Source organism: Xenopus laevis, chromosome 5L (genome assembly GCF_017654675.1).
Source record: "Xenopus laevis strain J_2021 chromosome 5L, Xenopus_laevis_v10.1, whole genome shotgun sequence".
NCBI lineage: Eukaryota > Metazoa > Chordata > Amphibia > Anura > Pipidae > Xenopus > Xenopus laevis.
The window spans coordinates 103,020,053-103,042,529 of NC_054379.1; the positions used below are offsets into that span (position 1 = coordinate 103,020,053).

Here is a 22,477-nt window from a genome sequence, read left to right on the forward strand (position 1 = left end):
TATATATATATATATATATATATATATATATATATATATATATATATATATATATATGTATATGTATATGTATATGTATATGTATATGTATATGTATATGCAACAATAGTTCATTATCAAGTATTTATCCTGTAGACTGTATGCCTCTGCCAATATAATAAACTGTATATATATATATATAATTTTTCACAGCAATTACTTGTGGTCATCCAGGAAATCCTACCAATGGAGTTACCAGTGGAAGCGAGTTTAACTTGAACGATGTTGTCAACTTTACATGCAATATAGGTTATGTACTTCAGGGTGCAAATCAAGCACAATGTCGCAGTAATGGATTATGGAGCAGTCCTCTTCCACATTGCAGAGGTAAGTGTGGAGTAATGTAACCCCTATTCTTGATGATAAGGACATTTTAAGTCACTGAGATGTTCCTTGACCACATAAATTGCTTTTATATAGGTCAAGGAACCAGAGATGACTTCAAATATCCTCATATTTCAGGTGGATCACTGAGCCATGTGACAGATGTTACATCACTAAGCACCAATTATAACCACGGGCTAATGGTCAAAGGCAGGCTGCAAACAAGGAGAGATTGATAAACAGGCAGAAGGTCATGAATGGCAACAATAAAGGAGTGTCAGGCACACAGGCCGAGGTCAGGGGCAGGCTGAAGTCAGAGAGTAGTATAGTAAACAGGTTGAGGTCAGTATCTAGAGGTCAGCAGAAATCAGTAATGGGACACAGGAACTAGACAAGGATTAGGAGCTCAGAAACAAGGAACTGGAGATCAGGCTTGGGAACTTCAATAACTGAGCATCCGTGGTTACAAGAAGCAGACTTATAAATTAATTACGTGGGAACACTGGAAGTCAATGAGGTATGTGGAGTTGAGTGTGCAGCAGGGAGAGATAACACACCATCAAGAGGACTAACCCGCATCAATTTAGAAAGCCGCAATGGCTCAGTGTATTAATGCAGGTCTGGTTCAAAACATAATCCAGCGTTTGATTCCAGACTGTACCTGACAGGCAGGCGTCATCTTGCACAGATTTTGGAACCACTTTTGACAGATCCCTGACACTGATCATGCAGCATGCAGACATGTGCAATTCAAGCCAATATAGACCTAGCTTTGATACTTGGGCAACGATAGAAGAGTATCCAAGGCAACTGCAAGGGATCTTTAGAAAGGCCAAGATGGAAGACATCAATACAAGTATTCAGACAACCTGAAAAAGATGGTCTATTTTAATAAATCTTAACAATCCTTTCCATAGCTGAAAAGTTATGCCGATGCATGCATGTGATGGGAAGGGAATATGTCAAATGTGTTACCTTTGGTGATTTTTCTTTCTGTACCAATGAAATCAGTACTTTTAGGGTAAAATAAGACCTAAACCACTTGCAGTATATGAACATGTTGAGCTGTGTGGCACACTGATAGGGATTCATGAATTATTTGCCCAGTTGTGTGAACAATTTCAATATATGGATCAGTCAGCAGTAAGCAATACAAGAGCTAGAGAACATGTTACTTGTTTAAGTATATAGCACTAAACAGAAAGATAAGTATGATGGCAGACAAAGATTGGCATGCCCAGAGCATGTGAATACAACCTTTGAATTAAACTGTCAGGTCCTCACCTTCTCTATATAAGCATGAGTAGTTCTCTAAAACTCTAATTATAAATATATTTTTCATTGTTTCCTGCACTGCAGATAATTATATTGTACTTTTATTGCACTTTCCCTCTAGCATTGCCTTTTGCACTTAATTCTACGGCACAAATAGTTACCTACTTGATTTAGAATTCATTAACAGTAGGATTAATTTATTCCAGCTTTTCTGAAATACTTGAGTTATACTCTTTATCAAATATTGCAACTTTCTCTGCTGTGTCTTTAAGATACGGAGTTCAAAATGTATTATGATTCTCAATCACTCAAATGTGCAATGACAATTTTTTCCTAATAGTAGCAGCATCAAAAAAGTGCCATAACCCGAGAAGAAGAGAAAGGCAATAAATAAGATGTGAAATACAAAATATTTTAAACCAAGCATGCCCTAAAATGCACGTTTGTTATTTTAATTAAAAGAAGGAAAGTATATTGTATTGTATATTGAAAATGTGATATTTCTGTTTTACTGCTGCCTTTGCAGACTGCTTACGTTTATGTTGCCATTTATTTTTAGTAGACTTAAGACATGGAGATCCAAATTACAGAAAGACTTCTGATCTGGAAGACCCCTGGTCCGAGCATACCTGTACCTTAATGTTTAATTGATTTTAGTACATTGAAGGTATGGAGATCTAAATTTTACCAAAAGATCCCTTATCCAGGTGCCGAGTGTTCTAGATAATAGATACAATACCTGTTTAAAATAGTGCAATATGGCACATTTTAGCTTCAATTGTAAGCAATGATGTTCCTCTGCTCTACTGTATGTCAAGCTAATGCCCCCTCTGTAAATAATCTACACCTAGAAGCCACTGAACTAGGATAAGAGTTGCCATAATGGCCTCTGTACCCAGATATATGTTAACAGAAACTGTAAAAAAAAATATATCTATAATTGAAACTTTTTTAACAAGAGTCTCTAAAATATATTTATTTGTGAGCTTCAATATAATCTATAATTTTATTTTCAGTTATAATTAATGTGCCCATACTTAATATAACCTCCCCAACAACAAATGTGAGTTTATTGCAGAAATAACACACATCTGTAGCTCCCAGGCTGGCACATTTCATTATATAAGAAAGAAAAAAAGAAAATAGGACTAAAGGAAAAATGCTTTTTTTTTCCACTTGGATCCCTAAAGCATCATTAAAACCTAATTCTTCAATGTTTCACAGTACAGCATACTGAAATTACCTTAAACAAGGACCAAATCAAAAACTGCAATGTAATCATGCTATGTTTATTGAACCACAGATTAAAACACATACAATATATGGGATTTTCTTCTGGTAGACTAGTTACTCATATAGCAGTGTGTGGTTCCATTACTCTGTTGTAAATAAAATACAATATTTGATTTGAGCAAAATTGCATTTGATACCATATTCCCCCCCCCCCCCCCAAAAAAAAGCAAGATGAAGTAGACAATGTATATGTAGGTCTAATGCAAATCTAATGCCTGGAAAACCATTGTCTTTCATAGTCCCAAGTCTTCCATATAATAGAACACATGTCTGTAATTATAAAAGGGACACCTGTAATATCTAACAAAACAGGTTTGCTCAAAAACACACTTCCCAGAAGGCAATTGTTACATTTTTGAGATATTTATTTGTAATCATTTTAACTGTAGATGGAGCATACTTTTTGATATCACATAGAGGCCCATTTACTAAAGATCTAATTTAATGGTATTAGAGTTTTGTGAAACCAAGCAGGGCCGGAACTAGGGGTAGGCAGAGTAGGCCTAGGGCACAAAAGTGGAGGGGCACCAGGCACATACTTACTCCTACCCCTAGTCCGGTACCTTCTCTGCCGACTGTCCACTTGTTTTCATCTGAGCGAGTGCGCATGCGTTCGAGCGTCTATTTGAAGCTTCATTTCGCACATGAGCAGAAGCGTCTTTTCACGCATGCGCACAATCGCCTATTCGCACACACGCAAACATCTAGTTTGCGCGCATGCGTGCAACCAGACGGCACAGCAGCCGGGCAGGCTGCCTAGGGCGCCTGCCCGACTTGGCCCGGCTCTGAAACCAAGATTAAACTCTGCTTCTCTAAAATCTCGAATGACATGAAAGTTATTTAAAGATCTAGATCAAAAAAAGTATGAATGAAAATAGCTGTCAAGTTGTTTTGTGAACGAAGGTTTTGATCTCTGAAAACCTCTAAAACAATTAACAAAAGGCTGATCTTTGCAAGAAGAGGGAGGAACTACCATTGTCTTCTACATGACCTTGACAGCTTTTGCTTGCTGTACTTTTGTATTCATAGATTTTATGGTTTTTACACCTGATAAATTAGGAAAAAATTGTGGCTCAAGTAACTATGTGATAAATATGTTTGTGTTAAAGTGCGATTAAGTGTGATTCAGAGAAACAAACGTGCTATGAACTTTCATAAATTGGCCATATACAAAACACATGACACATCATGATACACAATCAGGCTTTTTTTCCCATTCCTATAACTTACAACCCTATATACTGTATGCATTCATAGTCATATGGTATAGCCACCCAATATATCCCCAGTTACTTCTATGTTCCTACACATGACATGACATAAATCTTAAGCTTAGGCAATGGTAACTTACAGTGCATTGCATCTCAGTCCACTTCCTTTATAAACTGGTATATAATATAATATGTTGGCAATACATATTTATATGAATAATAATGTTTTTCTTATAAGCCTTCACTATCTTCAAGTGTAGATAATAAATAAAGTAAATCCCATACCAGGTCAAGCACAAAACCAGGACAGACAATTTAAAACTCTGCAAATCATTGGATAAATTAGGTAATACTGTATCTGTATAAAAGGGTCTACTGTATATTTGTGTATTTCAGAAATACATTGCATCAGTGAATTCTAGTTTAAAACCCCATAATATGTTATATGCATAGCAAAATTTGTTAAAGCCACATTACAGTGTGGCTTATAATAAAAACAACTATACCTGAAGCTCCTATGATATGCTTGTGCATGTACATACAGTATATAGCTACATAGTTAAATCGGGTTGAAAAAAGACCTACTGTAAGTCTATCAAATTCAACCCCTCCAAATAAAACCCAGCATCCATACACACACCCCTCCATACACTCACATAAACTACATATACCAATATCTGTACTAGTAGATTTTAGTAACATAGTAACATAGTAATTAAGGTTGAAAAAAGACACACGTCCATCAAGTTCTTTTAGTTTTTTTCTTTTTTTTTTAATCTGCCTAACTGCCAGCTGATCCAGAGGAAGGTAAAAAAAAAACCCATCTGAAGCCTCTCCAATTTGCCTGGGGGAAAAATTTCCTTCCTGACTCCAAAATGGAAATTGGACTAGTCTCTGGATCAACTATGAGCTATCTCCAATAACCCTGTATTCCCTCACTTGCTACTTGACATGATACTAATGTATCAGCCTGTACAACTGATTCAGGGAGAGAATTCCACATCTTCACAGCTCTCACTGTAAAAAAAAACCTTCCGAATATTTAGGCTGAACCTCTTTTCTTCTAATCGGAATGGGTGACCTTGTGTCAGCTGGAAAGACCTACTGGTAAATAAAGCATTAGAGAGATTAGTATATGATCCTCTTATATATCTATACATAGTTATCATATCTCCCCTTAAGCGCCTCTTCTCCAGCGTGAACATCCCCAATTTGGTCAGTCTTTCCTCATAGCTAAGATTTTCCATACCTTTTACCAGCTTAGTTGCCCTTCTCTGTACCCTCTCTAATACAATAATGTCCTGTTTGAGTGATGGAGACCAAAACTTTACGGCACATTCTACATGGGGCCTTACAAGTGCTCTATACAGTGGAAGAATGAACCCCTCCTCCCATGACTCTATGCCCCTTTTAAAACAGCTCAAGACCTTATTTGCCCTTGATGCTGCTGACTGGCTTTGCTTGCTACAGCCAAGTTTATTATCTACAAGGACTCCAAGGTCCTTTTCCATAATGGATTTGCCTAGTGCAGTCCCATTGAGGGTATAAGCGGCTTGGCTATTTTTACATCCCAGGTGCATGACTTTACATTTATCAACATTGAATCTCATTTGTCACTTAGCTGCCCAGATTGCCAGTTTGTCAAGATCCTGTTGCAAGGATGCCACATCCTGGATGGAATTAATTGGGCCGGATAATTTTGTGTCATCTGCAAACACTGATAAATTACTTACAACACCCTCCCCTAAGTCATTAATGAGCAAGTTAAATAAAAGTGGACCCAATACCGAGTCCTGAGGGACCCCACTAAGAACCTTACTCCAAGTAGAGAATGTTCCATTAACAACCGCCCTCTGTACCCGATCCTGTAGCCAGTTCCCTATCCATGTGCAAACGACTTCATTAAGCCCAACAGACCTTAGTTTAGAAAGCAGTCATTTGTGGGGCACAGTATCAAACACTTTGGCAAAATCCAAATAGATCACATCTACTGCCCCCCCCCCACTGTCCAGCATCTTACTTACCGCATCATAAAAAGCAATCAAATCTGTCTGACATGACCTATCCATCATAAAGCCATGCTGATTACTGCTCATAATGCCATTCACTAGGACAACATTTTAAATGTGATCCCTTATCAAGGATTCAAATAATTTGCCCACGCAGATGTCAAGCTTACTGGCCTATAACTGCCAGGCTGAGATCATAATCCCTTTTTAAATATTGGAATGACATCAGCTTTTCTCCAATCCATAGGCACCATACCAGATGAAAGTGAATCTGAGAAAATCAGAAATAGGAGGGGCTGGTCTAAAACTGAACTAAGCTCTCTTAGAACCCGGGGGTGTATGCCATCAGGCCCAGGAGCCTTGTTTACATTAATTTTTATTAAAGCTTTATGAATCATATCCTGAGTCAGCCACTGACTAGATTGAGCTGAGCCATCAGTGCAGCTATGAAGTGATCCTGGAAACTCAGACTCCTCTATTGTATACACTGAAGAAAAGAACTGATTTAACACATTTGCCTTTTCTGTATCTGTTACAACCATACTGGTACCATTATTTAATGGAGCAACATTCTCAACCTGCATCTTTTTACTATTAATATATTTAAAAAACTTTTTATAGTTAGTTTTCACCTCAATTAACTCTTCATAACTCTTCATTTCTTTGCCTTCCAGATTGCTGATTTACAACATTTATTACAGTGTTTATATTCATTAAATGCAGCTTCTGTCCCAACAGATTTGTAGTTTTTAAATGCCTTTCTCTTCTTTCCTATTAACTTCTTTCCTTCTATATTAAGCCACATAGGATGATTCTTAGAGCTTCTACATTTACTCCTTAAGGGAATAAATTGAGAACAGTAATGATTTAATATCATTTTAAATGACAACCATTTCTGTTTTGTGTTTTTAGCTGAAAACGTAATGCCCCAATCAATACTCTGCCCTCAAGGCACTAAAATGAGCTTTTCCAAATTCATGGTTTTTGTTGCCACAGTATATATTTGTTTTTTGCACCAGACATTAAATGATATAACATTATGGTCACTTTTACCCAGAGGTTCAATGACATATTTACTATAAGTTCTGGGTCATTTGAGATCACTAGATCCAGAATAGCATTTTTTTTGGTAGGCTCCTCAACAACCTGTGCCATAAAATTGTCATGCAAGAAGTTTATAAACTTGTTCCCATTAACTGATCTGGCAGTACTGTTGCTCCAGTCAATATCTGGGTAATTAAAATTCCCCATTATCATTACTTTACACAAACTACCAGCCTTTTCTATTTGCATCAGGAGCTTTGCCTCCTCCTCCTCACTTATATTAGGGGATCTATAGCATACGCCTACAATTAATTTGCTGGGCTCTTTACAATTGGTGAAGAACTCCACCCATATGACTTCTGCCCCCTCATTTTCTAAAATAACCTCCTCCTTTATATAAGCTTTTAAATCCTGCCTAGTATCACAATAGCCAACGATATTATGCGTGTTCAAGAAATCATCCAAGCCACTCTTAAAAGCATCAATAGAATCAGCCATCACAACATCATCCGGCAGTGCATTCCACAACCTCACTGTCCTCACTGTGTAGAACCACCTACACTGCTTCAAATGAAATTTAATTTCTTCTAGTCTAAAGGGGTGGCCTCTGGTGCAAGCATCTACATTTCTACAGCGATAACAACCCCAACCTTGACAGTCTATCCTCATAATTTAAATCTTCCATCCCCCCAACCAGTTTGGTTGCATGTCTCTGCACTCTCTACAGATCATTTATATCTTTCTTAAGGACTGGAGCCCAAAACTGCACTGCATACTCCAGATGAGGCCTTACCAGGGACCTATAAAGAGGTAAAATTATGTTTTCATCCCTTGAATTAATTAATGCCCTTTTTTATGCAAGACATGGCCACCTTAGCTCTCACATGGTTTACAAATAAAGCAAGGATCTCTTGAAGTAATGCACAACATGCAATCTACGTGAAAAATGATTGACGTCTACTTTAGGAATAGGGGGACACATTTATAAACATTGCTTTAACTTGCATTTGATATAAAGACTGAAATTTTTCAGTAAAGACAGAGCCACAGAGCTTCTAACAAACCTTTTAAATTACCCACATATCCTTTGTCCCATATGGATTTATCATGTCAACTGACAGGCAGTTAGCCTTGCAGACGTTGTAATACATAGGTTTTGAACTTTGGAGCTTTCCTTTTACTGTAGCAGTGATTCATCATACTGTATAATCAACAGGAAAATTGAACCTATAGTTGAGTATGTGCATTATAAAAAGGTAAAGTATCTTTGTTGGCTTATATCAAAGTAGAAGAATACCCTATTCTTCGCGACGTTCGCGAACATTCGGCGGACGCGAACACCCGATGTTCGCGGGCGAACAGTCCGCGACATCCCTAATAAAGAGGCAAAATTATGTTTTCATCCCTTGAATTAATTAATGCCCTTTTTTATGCAAGACATGGCCACCTTAGCTCTCACATGGTTTACAAATAAAGCAAGGATCTCTTGAAGTAATGCACAACATGCAATCTACGTGAAAAATGATTGACGTCTACTTTAGGAATAGGGGGACACATTTATAAACATTGCTTTAACTTGCATTTGATATAAAGACTGAAATTTTTCAGTAAAGACAGAGCCACAGAGCTTCTAACAAACCTTTTAAATTACCCACATATCCTTTGTCCCATATGGATTTATCATGTCAACTGACAGGCAGTTAGCCTTGCAGACATTGTAATACATAGGTTTTGAACTTTGGAGCTTTCCTTTTACTGTAGCAGTGATTCATCATACTGTATAATCAACAGGAAAATTGAACCTATAGTTGAGTATGTGCATTATAAAAAGGTAAAGTATCTTTGTTGGCTTATATCAAAGTAGAAGAATACCCTATTCTGTACACACAAAACCCTATTACTTAAACAAAAAATAAATCACACTCACAGTAAGTTAAATCGATGTTAAATCCAGCCTGGTTTTAAAATGTTTTAAAATGTGGAATTGTCCTATGCATTCCTGAAAAATGTAAACCTCTAGAACACAAAGTGACATTCCTTCCCAGGAGTACAGTTTTGCATTTTAAGAGGGTAAGATTTTTCCCACAGTTCATGTTCTTCCTATACTGAATACTTTTATTTTTTTTTTTAATCCACTATCATTTTATTTAACAATTATTCATGTATTCATTATTTGTACAATGACAATCTATTATTAAGGGCAAAATGCTTAAGCCGCAATTTATTATGAGATTTTTTTACTATTTAAAAAAAAAAAAAAAGAAAGAATGGCATTACCAGTGATGTTGCTCATTGGAACCAATCCTATCTTTGCAATTGTTTTCTAACTGTTGAAATCTAATTACTGATTGGTTTTTCCAGACAACATCACTGGTAATGCTTCAATCCACTTTTTACACAGCATGATAACTAGGCCTTCATGTGTATTTTTACGTAATAGAGTAGATGGCAGTGGTAACTGATAGTTATGCAAGATCACAGCAATATGGTTTATATTCCAAGAAATGTATAGGGGAAGTTTGCCTTTTACTATGATGTACACATTAATATTATGAGAACTATTTGGCACTCCCTAAAATTTTTTAGCAACTATCTGGTTGCTACAGCTCAATCAGCCCTAATAGCCCAGGCAATCTTTTCACACTGAAGATGAATAGAAAAGGGTCGTAATAGAAAGAAATTGTAACTTTGCTGAACCCCAACAAACATAGCATAATAAAAAAAAAACAAAGACCAACTGAAACACAAATTTGCAGAGAACATATATTGAACATATATTGCATGGACAGGAACTGCCAATTTAAGCAATGCTCAGATAGTGGCAACAGGCGCTTACCCAGGCTTTGTTTATGCTGCCTATTGTACCTTTTGTTGGGCATCACTTTTCCTGCATCACTATACAGCACATTATCTTAGAGCAATCATAAGAAACAATACAACATTACTAAACGCTCTTTGCTCTCCTAAAACATATCAATAGTTATTGAATAAAGTAGTACAGTTTACCTTAAAGGTTTCCTAAAGTAAGGATTATGCCCATAAAATAGATCTATACTCTGCTTTATAACAGTTCATACAACTTTCAAGGTAAAACTGACTAAGATATCGATATTGTAGGTAATACTTTCATCCTAGGCAGTAACGTCTCTTGTATTAAAAAGATTAGAAAGCTGAAATGGAACAAAAAAAATTGTGTCAAACAATATAGTCATACAGGGTCAGCTGGCTCTAGGAAAATGGGGCAGACAGAAAACTGCACGCAATTGTAATAAATGACATAGGAAATTGCATGTCTTTCACAGTGGAAATAAAAGGCTTTCTATTTTTTTTAAACCGACTATAAAATGTACACAAAGAAACAGCTTCAGCTCAGATCACATTTTTATATCCTTTTGTCTATGTTGTACATTGGGGAGGGGAAAAGCTGTTCTCATATTCAGTATACTATTAATTCTGATTTATTTTGTTTCTGCAGATCACTTACTATATACAGTATTATATTTATATAAAGCAGGAATAGTCTCTATCAATTTGCTGGAAAAGGGACTTGCCAGCACTCTTAGAACAACAGTCAACTTTTTTTAAGGGCAACTATAGTTTCACTATACATAGTATTTGTACCTGGATAGAGAACTAGCTAAAAGATAGACTACAAAGAGTGGTGGTAAATAGAACATTTTCTAATTGGACCAGTGATGTTTGTGGAGTATCGCAGGGCTCTGTACTAGGTCCTTTGCTTTTCAACTTGTTTATTAATGACCTGGAGGTGGGCATTGAAAGTTCTGTTTCTATTCTATTTGTTTTCTATTCTATTTCTATTTGCAGGGTTTTTGTAGATAACAAATTGTCTAATTCTGGGCAGTGTCATTCTGTGGCTACTAAAGCAAATAAAGTTCTGTCTTGCATAAAAAATGGCATTAACTCAAGGGATGAAAACATAATTATGCCTCTTTATAGGTCCCTGGTAAGGCCTCATCTGGAGTATGCAGTGCAGTTTTGGACTCCAGTCCTTAAGAGGGATATAAATGAGCTGGAGAGAGTGCAGAGACGTGCAACTAAATTGGTTAGAGGGATGGAAGACTTAAATTATGAGGGTAGACTGTCAAGGTTGGGGTTGTTTTCTCTGGAAAAATGGCGCTTGCGAGGGGACATGATTACACTTTACAAGTTCATTAGAGGACATTATAGACAAATAGCAGGGGACCTTTTTACCCATAAAGTGGATCACCGTACCAGAGGCCACCCCTTCAGACTAGAAGAAAAGAACTTTCATTTGAAGCAACGTAGGGGGTTCTTCACAGTCAGGACAGTGAGGTTGTGGAATGCACTGCCGGGTGATGTTGTGATGGCTGATTCAGTTAATCCCTTAAAGAATGGCTTGGATGATTTTTTTGGACAGACATAATATCAATGAAAATGAACCCCTGGGGTGTTGCTATGCATCATATTGTACAATGTATTGCCTTGTGGTTCTTTGGGACAGTACCCAAGGAATACAAGTGCCCAACACACTACAGTGTGTGGATTGTTCTGTGCTACAACAAAGTAAGCCAAATGCAACATTAACTACTTATATTTCAGAACAATTTAGCAAATTACTGTAACTAAAGGGATCCTGGAAATTGTAATTCACAATTACCTATGTCCTTGAGCTCTAAGAGGAGCTAAATTTTACTCCTTAATGCCACATACACAGCACTTTTATCATTGGCATGGTTATGCTCTGCATGTTTAACCTGAAAAAAAAGTGCAGCTCTATTGGGCTCAAGGCAGATCTGTACTTTTTGGGTAGCAGATGGCAAGTCAGGGCTATAATGCACCTTGTGAAAAGAAATCCCTTTAAACGCCCTCTGTAGAATGAGCTGCTCCTAACAGTGAGCTTATTAGAGGACTGGTAATGGTGTTTTGAGTGTGCTCATGGCACCAGAATGTGACTTTAATTTTGGTTTCAGATTTTGAGTTCACAAAATACCATATATTGATCCTAATTTAAACAATACACAAACACGTATGTTCATCACAAGCCCTTCTCATTAAAATAATGCTTAAAAGGGGGTAAATTGCCTCTTTAGTTTTTGTTCAAAGGGGAACAAATATCATTAAAGGCTCTTAACCCTACAGGATGAAAAACCTTATACAAATGTTGCCAATTATATTTATTTTTTTTTGCAGATGCTGTACACACATATATATATATTTTTTTTCCCCGTTACTTTCTGTGTAATTAATTCATAAATACATGCACAAATAGCTATGGGTAAAGACTGTGGATAATTAATGCCTTGATGTTTATATACCCTATTATACTGGCATGTGACAGACGTTGCTATTTCAGATAAATGACACTCTTTCTAATGAAATTATTATGAAGTTGCATCTAGAGAGACAGCATACCAATTCTAGTATCACATATGATGCTGGTGCTATGGAGCATATAACAAGCAATTTGGGCACAAAAGACAAATCAAAGCAAGCTGATATGTCACGGAATCAAAGAAAAGGACCGGAATTTTCAAGGAAATTTTAGTCGGTTTGTTTATATTTTAATATTATCCCAATTCATATACTGTAGATTGGCAGAATGAGAGTAATCCCTGTGTGGCAGAGGTTGCATTAGATTATATAATAAATAACTGCCAGCCCCAGCTTCTAAGAACTAATGGCACATGCCAGTTCAAATACTGCATAGTCCTTCTGAAGCAATGTGCACTGAAATGTATAGATGCAATTCAAGTTTATTTTATGCCAATACATTTCCAATATATATATATATATATATATATATATATATATATATATATATATATATATATATATATATATATATATATATATATATATATATTTATATTTAGAATTTCCATCTAGCTTGTGGTTTGCTTCTCTTTGGATAAAAGTTCTAAACTCATCACAACAGACTCAAGCATTATTTTGACTTTTTCCACAGACTAGACTAAGGATGCCAAAACTCATTTTGCATGTAATTCTTGACAGCTGCCACTGAGAGAAGGCAATCTCCTTCTGCTCTATCACCTAGATTTACAATAAGGTCCCTGGGGTGAATGGTAATTTGGGAATCCAGTGCCACAGATGTGCATGCCAACCAACTTAATTCTTTTGTAAAATACCTGTATATCCTGCTGAATGTTATTTTCTCATTTATATTACATTTCCATTATTAACAAAATGAACAGTGGTCATCTTATGGTACTGTATGATATTCATTATAGCTGTTCTTAGACGTGAAACAAAAAAAAATCAAAAGGCTTATATTCTTTATAGAATATTAATGCCTCTAGGGTTCACAGTACATTTGGAAGCAGCCTTACCTTTGCAGATGTTAGAAATATATTCCTATTATACACACAAAAATAAACAACAAATTGATCCTCATTAGTTTATGTATAGTAAAAAGGAATGTGTTGTACCAAGCACATCAGGATTTTATGTTTCTTTCAAGAAATATCCACTGATTAAAACAGGATCTCATTAAAAAAATACATTACAACAGATATGCTCATTAGCAGCTTCATATTGTTTTTAAAAGATCAAAATACACGTTTAAGGAAATGAAATAGAAATTAAAATGTGTCCAGCAGTAATCCGTTGTTTTCTTTCATACTGGTGACCACTAAACGCATTTTGCTAATTAGTGTTTATAAGTGACTAGCCTTATGGCAAACGTTTTTTATATAATGACCATTTATATAGAATGTATTAAAACATGTACACATCGATTGTTATTAGGAAATGGCATTGGCACCAGATAAGCTAATTTTATGGATCAGTTAGGTATTCATAATCCTTTGCTGTGGTCACATCATTATTTCCATTATGACTTATTTAGGCATGTTGCCTAGGAATTATTAGTCATCCCATATCTGGCCAGTCCTACGCTTAATTTTCATCTGATTCATTAAGAATTCTATTGCTTCATTATACATTTTACAAAGGGACTAAGTTTTACCTGCAACTTACTTGCTGCTTTCAAAGTAAATCTCCCAAACTTGGCTGCCCTTTTATTAGACACCAGTGGGATCACGTGACTATAGTTGGGAAGGGTCGGAGCTACAACATGGAGCTGGTCACTGCTCCTGTATAATTATAACAAAAAAGGGAACGTTGTGCTCACCACTAATTTTTCAAACCATTAGGCGGGGGTTCAATGAGGCTGTGACCACAAAATACATATAGACAAATACAAGATTCCTCTGCACTCAACTCATTATCAATATATTTAAGACAGCGACATTTTGTGCATACTGCTACTGAAAAATGCCTTACCCTTTAAGCAAAACAAGGGATTGTGTGTCCATATATTGCAATATAATTAAGAAATTAAGAGTAGGACTGGCCAGATATGGAATGAATTTGACGTAGTTGGCCAGCTTAAATATATTGCAAAATATGGACAAACAATCCCTGTTTTGCTTAAAGGGTAAGGCATTTTTCAGTAGCAGTATGCACAAAATGTCTCTGTCTTATATATATTGATAATGGGTTGAGTGCAGAGGACTCTTGTATTTGTCTATAGGAATTATTAGATCAGGTGTTTTTATTTTTCAGATAGATACCCATATGACTGTTACACTTGGGGCAGCTGGGAAATTGACAATATGTCTAGTCCCATGTCAGATTTCAAAATTGAATATAAAAAAATATGTTTGCTCTTTTGAGAAATGGATTTCAGTGCAGAATTCTGCTGGAGCAGCACTATTAACTGATTCATTTTGGAAAAAAATGTTTTTCCCATGACAGTATCACTTAAAGTATTGAAAAAGTATTATGATTAATAGTTATGATCATATATATTTCTTAAATGTGTTTAAATAGCATCAAAATTATGGCGTAACACAATTTTTTTAGCAACATGTTTGTCTTTGTCAGTCATATTTATTCTAAAGAAAGTTGGAAAAATACAAATAAAAATCTTGTAATTTAAAACCAGTAATCAGGGAAGGGGGAGAAACACATTAACAAATAAAAAAACTCAAATGTGGGAAAAACCTCAAACTCAGAAATGAGCTTCTTAATATATCCAATCCTGTAATTTAAGGGAAGTCTTTTATTATATGTTTTAGTTTTCATCTGTCCTTTATAATTAATATCTTCACTTTATTTTTTATAGTTGTGAATTGTACTGATCCAGGCTTTGTGGAAAATGCAATACGACATGGACAACAGAATTACCCTGAAAGTTTCAAATACGGGATAAGTGTTACTTATCATTGCAAAAAGGGCTTCTTCTTATTAGGATCATCTGTTTTATATTGTAAGGCAAATGGCTTGTGGGACAGGTCATTACCTAAATGCTTAAGTAAGTATCACAAACATTTATTTTGAAAGAATATTTATTTAAATGCATGAATAAAATTACTGTGAGTCTGCATACCAGAAAAACAAAGCAGAGCTGAATTTTCACTAGTGATGGGCGAATTTCTCCCGTTTCGCCAAAAAATTTTGTGAGGAAATTCGTGAAACATGAATTTTGACACCAGCGTCCAAATATTTTAGACGCTGGCGACAATTCTGATGCTGGCGACAATTCCGACGCTGGCGACAATTCGGACGGCCATTAAAATCAATGGGCTCCTAGAATTGTTGCCGCCGTCGGAATTGTCGTTACGTTTCACAAATTTGCAAATTTATTCGCCGGCAGTGAAATGAAGAAATTCACCGCGAATTAGCCGAGCACTAATTTTCGCCAATATAACATCAGTTTCTCTTCTACAAAAATCAATAAGCTATATGACATGAATATTTATCAAAGTGAGTAGACCAAAAAAATCATCCCACAACTACCTAAAACAAAATCCTGATTTTTTTTTTGCCTTTTCTGAGTATTCTGAATTTTTTATTCTCATTTTATTATATTAATTGTATTACTTTATTAAAAAAACACTAAAAATGTGGTTTACCTTCAAATTAAGTATGATGTAGACATTCATTTTCTATCTGGTTGCAGGGTCCAGTATATCCTAGCAATCAGGCTATTTACAAATAATGCAGTTAAACAACGTCTATAAACAATTTATACCACAAAACATTTCATACCCAGCAGGGGCACATTTGAAGCAATAACTACAAACAAATGCGCACCAACATATAAAGAGTTAAATATCTTTCATAAATTACAATAACACTGGTCATTTCTGTTCAGTATTAACTTGCTGATGATACCAAATAGTGCAGAATTATAGGTTCCATGCAGGTTGCTGTCACTTTACACTTGCTTGCAAGGGGACATGATTACACTAGAGGACATTATAGAAAAATAGCAGGGGGTCTTTTTACCCATAAAGTGGATCACCATACCAGAGGCCACCCCTTTAGACTCGAAGAAAGGAACTTTCATTTGAAGCAACGTAGGGGGTTCTTCACAGTCAGGACAGTGAGGTTGTGGAATGCACTGCCGGGTGATGTTGTGATGGCTGATTCAGTTAATGCCTTGGCTTGGACAATTTCTTGGACAAGCATAATATCCAAGGCTATTGTGATACTAAAGTCTATAGTTAGTATATGAGTATATAATCTACAGTCTGGTCATTTCCCTATGGGACCAGACTGTAAATTATATCCTTATAAACGGCGCGTTCTGACGTCGGAACGCACCGATTATAGCTTAATGCGTCAGCAGCTATCAGTGCTGCACTCTCCCTACAGCTTTCCTCCTGCTTTGTCTGCCTCACTTCCGCCTTCACGCTGCGTGCTCTCTCGCGCCTCCTATTAAGGTCGTGCTGCCTTTCCTACCTCTCCGTTCTCCATTTGTCTCCCACCCTCTGATGCTTGCTCCCTCTGTCTCTCTTCCTCTTCTGTTCCCCCTCCATTACTGATCTTGCTTCGTCTGCCTCGGGCTTCCTCTTCCGCTCCTACTCCCTCTGCCCCTCCCACACCCTGTCACCGTTTGCTCCTGTTTCTTCAGCGCTCCAATCCAGGTAACTTCAATATTGCTCCGTCTGCCTCTCTCTACTGCTCCCCCTCCTTCTTCGTCACACTCCATCTGCCCCTCCCACACCCTGTTACTCTTTGTCTCGATCTGTTTGCTGCTCCCACCCCCCAGCTTCAAACTTTAGTCTCGCTGCGTCTGTCCCTCCCACTCACGTACCTCTTGTGCCATCAATCTCCTCTTTATCTCACTCAGTTCATCTCTGGAGTTGCCCACCCCCCTGCATTTTACACCCTTCGTGCCTTTCCCCTTCTGACACTTTTTAACTTAAAGCCAAATGACTGCAACTGCAACCATGTGGTCAGAATGCCACAGAACTTAGTTTAAAGGAGAAGAATCACACAGGGAGACAATAAAAAAAGTAAAAACACTGTAGATTATAATGGATAATGTACCCCCTACAGAAAATTATAAAGATATTAATAGTCACCTTGGAGTTATGTGACCTGTATAAAAGCACTCGGCCTGCGGCCTCGTGCTTTTATATGGTCACATAACTCCTCGGTAACATAATATCTTTATAAATTACAGTAGGGGGTACATTATCCACTATATATAGTTTATAACTGTATGGATGGGTCAGTGTGTGTATTTATGGATACTGGGTTTCATTTGGAGGGGTTGAACTTGATGGACTTTTTCAACCTGATCTAACTATGTAACTAAGGAAGGCATTAAGGGGAAGCTCACCAAAAAAGGAACTATGTTAAAATTAACCTGTTGTATTGGGTCAATAAAACTTCAGACATTAAGGGGCAGATTTTTTATTGAGTTGTGTTTTTCATGATAAATTTGAGTTTTCTAGGTTATTTTTTGGGAATTTCTTTTTAATTTTTTTTCAAGATTTATTATACCCCCCACCCTGGAAATAGCTTGAATCCAAAAATGCACCATCTAAAACCTGTTGAGTTCATGTAGGAGTCAACGACAGAAGTCCATTGAACCATTTGAAAATCTTAATAGCCTACATGATTTTCCAGTTTTTTTCGGCGGTTCGGTGAATCAAGGTTATTTTTCACTGAAAACTCGTTCAATTCACATTTTTGGGTTGTTAACTCGCTGACTCAAGTTTTTTCCATTCAGGTTTTTCTTAAATTAGAAACCATTAGAGTTCATTCAAGGTTTAAAGCTCACATAGCTCTAAAATTCAACCTTTGATAAATAACCCCCAAAGATCAATTATATTGTACATATGTAATATTGTGCACAGTATTAATATTGTTAATATGTACATTATACTATGTAATATTGTACACATTATACTATGAGGGTTTTTTTTTTTTACCTCAAATGAATTTGAATGGTATCTTATTTAAGAAAAAACTCAAACCTGTTTTTGCAAGTTCCAGTCCCGCAACTCGAAAACTTGAATCGATCAAGTTTTCGGCAAAAAAAGCCTATTTTTTAACTTGAAAATGTGAGTTTTGACCACAAAATACAACTCAAAAACTTGATTCTTTGTGGAATGTTTGCCCCTAAAAGTCAATCCAGGGGAATTACTACTGAAAAATAACAGGACAAGCAAATTAATAGCAGGTTATGTAGTAACATGCTTCCATCCATTTATCAGTTATCTTTTACTGATCTACTGTAAGAGGGGGCATTAACCAAGGTTTTTTTTTTTACTATGCATTAATCCATTACTCATACTATAAAACAGAAGAAAACATGTTTTTTTTATATACCTTTCTGGTCAACTTTGTGTTTATTAGCTTTAATGCTTATGTTGCCCCTTCGTATTTGGCAGACTCCTGGCACATCACACAGTGAGTTGCATGCACTGAGAAGGACAGGGTGTGCAGACATGGTCGGTGCTGTTTGTTGACCTGCTGTGCTCATCTGCCTAGCTTCTCCATGAATGAGCACATCCTATGTAACTGTAGCATTTGCCACTGCCTACAGTTTCACCACATCACAGACTGATCACTGAGTGTTGCCCATCTTTTGGTCTCAGTGCCAGTCAGTGAATCTTGCATAGGTTAATTTTTTGGCAGGCTAGGAACAGAGAGACACACACTAAATTAGTTTTAGTAACCTCCCAGTGGTGAGGAAGAAATGTGATTTATAATATAATTGGTGCAATTATGATTTTTATATCAGTAGACATGATCATGACTTTAAGACAGCTCAAGAGGGAGCAAGTATTTAAAATTCATCAGCAAAAGAACTGCAGATAGAGGGTGGTTTTAACATCAAAGCTGTTTATTATTGTTTAGAAAATCCATATTATACAGAAACAGTAACTAAAAAGAGATTGCTATTGCTTATCTTGGATATATTTTTCCCTCAAATTACTCTGTATTACAACTTATTCTTGAAAGTATTTTAGTGAGAATAAAGTCTGAATAAAACAAGCAATTAAACCGTATTTTCTTTTACAATGCACTTTATCTCTTGTTACCTGTTGGGATTATAGCAAACTATTATAGATTCAGAGAGTTACTTAAAGTATTTATTTACACTAACTGAAAAGACATCTCATATTGGTTATTTATTACAGCACATGCTGATTATGTTATATCTTTTTATAAAACATTTACAGGGGGCTTTATTCTATCCATTTCACTTTATTTGTTTTCTATTATGTTTATATTCTTTAGTGGCACAGAAGCTACAAATTATTTCCTGTTGTGGAAATGCTTAAATAATTGCAATTCTTTTTTACAATTTTGCTTTTATAATTTTTACTTTATTCTGGAAAACATTATGGTGCTTATTGTAAGATATTTTATGACTGTATACCTTGCATTAAATTGAGCTACGCAATATCTACTTTACACTAAATTAAACTAAGCAATAGTTATGCCATATCATTTAATTCAGTAAAGCATACAGAGGCAAGTATCACTAATAGTATTGTAATGTTATATAGGTAATATTGTTATAGTACATTTTTACTCAATAATTTATACCAATTCATGGGATTGAAATGTCTTGTTTTGAATATACTTCTGAAGGACTTCTGACATCAAAGTAGAAAAGTGACCATTTATACTTATATGACATATAGGGGGTTATTTATCAAAGGTCGAATGTTAGAGTTTTTTAATACTTCGAATGAACTCACAACTGGAATGGTTTCTAATTTAAGAAAAAACTTGAATGGAAACAACTTGATGGTAACTGTTCAAATCTAATTGCTGATTGGTTGTTATAGGCAACATCACCATTGATGTTTGTCTCCAATGTTAATAAATACACCTCCTTAGTGTTAGTTAGTGATCCCCCTCAAGCCTCCAGGTTCCTAATTCATTAGATATGGACTGCAGAACATTGAAGAAAGCCCTTCTGCATTTAACATGGCAGGGAGGGGTGGATTTTTTTGCCTTGTTTCGCTGTGGAAATGACACCCATAGACTTGTATGGCAGCGTGCGTCAAAAAAAAAAGACGCGCATCAAATTTTTTTTGACGCCGATAGAATGGGCGTCTGCGACAATTCGCCACTGGCGAACAAAACAAAACAAAACGGCTCAAATTCGCCCATCCCTAAACATGGCCAAATGTCCAATATCGGATAATAAGGCTAGATGTACAACTGTATTTGATTTTTTACAATAAAATGAGATACATGGAAGTTGGTTGCTCATTGAGTACCTGTCTACTATTCTATGGTTTGATTTGTAACTTCCTTAATAAATTATAGATCACTTTGACTTTTATTAAATTAATTTTACAGCAATATTGTGTGGACATCCAGGAGTTCCAGCTAATGCTTTACTAAGTGGAGATAAATTTACATATGGATCAAAAATTCACTATTCTTGCATGGGTAACCACAACATTATTGGAAATGCAACACGAGTATGTCAAGAGGACAGCAGATGGAGTGGAGCCCTACCTCACTGTTCAGGTATGCTGTAGCTAAAATGCAATTATCCCTTTTTGTTTTTATATAACTTATAGTAAGTTCTAGTACAGAAATATAGGTGTGTTCTGTTTTCACTACTTGTTATCCTGGTGTAGCGTGTAGTTTGACATGTAGATAAACCTTCCCATACTACGGCAATAAAAGGAAACACAATGAGTACAAGGAATTATTTTGCAATAAACAGAGGGGGAAAAGTAAGTGATGGCATGAATTAAGCAACCTTGACAAACAAATCCACACAAACATGTATCTGCATTAGCTAAATAACTGTAACATGAACATGCAGTTCGTTGCCGACAGAATATTACATATGCAGTGATGTGATTACCACAGATGTTATCATAAGGAAGAGGGTGGAATATGGTGAGATTCTTGCACAACATGGTCTAAAAATGAGTCTGGGCACCCAGAAAACACTGTGCTAGGTCATGAGTTATAAATACATTTGCTGTACAAATAATTAACAACTGTCACAAACATGATGCAAAAATTATATATCTACAGGAAACACATATTAAATCAGCCCATGCATCTATAATTAAAAATAAATTGTATGATGTTTTCTCCAGTACAAATGTTGAGGCTAAAGTTAAAGGTTCGACAATTCTGATACATAAAGATGTGCCATTTTCTTTAATAAACGCAAGGATTGATGAAGAAGACAAACATATACAACATACTTGAAACCATATGTTCACTGTACATACCCGACAAAAAACAAGAGAGGCATATTGAAAAGTTGACTCGAACTTTATCTGATTATGCCGAAGGCATCCTGCTAGTTGGTGGGGACTTCAATGTTGCATTTAATCCAACTATAGACTGCTCATCCCAAAAATCAACTGTAACATACAAAGCACCAAAGAAAATCAAAGGACACTTAAGCCAATTGAACCTAATTGATATATGGAGAACACACAACCCCAAAGAGAAAGACTATACCTTCTTCTCCAACCCACACAATAGCTTTAACAGAATAGACCACATGCTCATCAACCAAAAATGGCTACAAACTATCAAGAAAATACAAATTGAGCCAATGCTACTATCTCATCACGCGCCTTATACTACACAAATAGAGTTTCCAAATACCATGAAGCCATCACTTACATGGAGGTTTAATGAGAGACTTTTATTAAACAAAAATAATAGAAATAATATACAAGAGCAGATTGATGAAACAATACTACACAATAACCTACCGGAAACAGATCCCGCAAAGCTATGGGAAACAATAAAAGTAGTCACAGGAGGCAATCTCATAGCAATGAGCAATAAGCAAAAAGGAGAACATAATCATAAAACCCAATTACTAATACAGGAAATCAGAACCCTGTAAACAAGCATAAAACATCCCTAGTAAGACAAGTACAAGCAGAGTTGGAGTTAAAGAGAATTCAGTTAAAACAGCTTTTAGACTCCTTCACAGAAAAGCATACCAAAAATGCAAAAGGGAGTACTATGAGT

The 22,477-nt window shown here is 36.1% G+C and overlaps 1 protein-coding gene across 1 annotated transcript in view; it reads left to right on the forward strand.

The window, feature by feature from the left end:
• The window catches only part of LOC108716186 (CUB and sushi domain-containing protein 1-like), an 882,106-nt gene that overhangs the window by 825,949 nt on the left and 33,680 nt on the right, over positions 1-22,477 (forward strand). Inside the window, exons 54-56 of the mRNA XM_041563770.1 lie at positions 193-366; positions 15,324-15,512; positions 20,819-20,992. Of these exons, the coding sequence (XP_041419704.1) occupies positions 193-366; positions 15,324-15,512; positions 20,819-20,992 (537 nt within the window). The remainder of the gene's footprint in view (positions 1-192; positions 367-15,323; positions 15,513-20,818; positions 20,993-22,477) is intronic.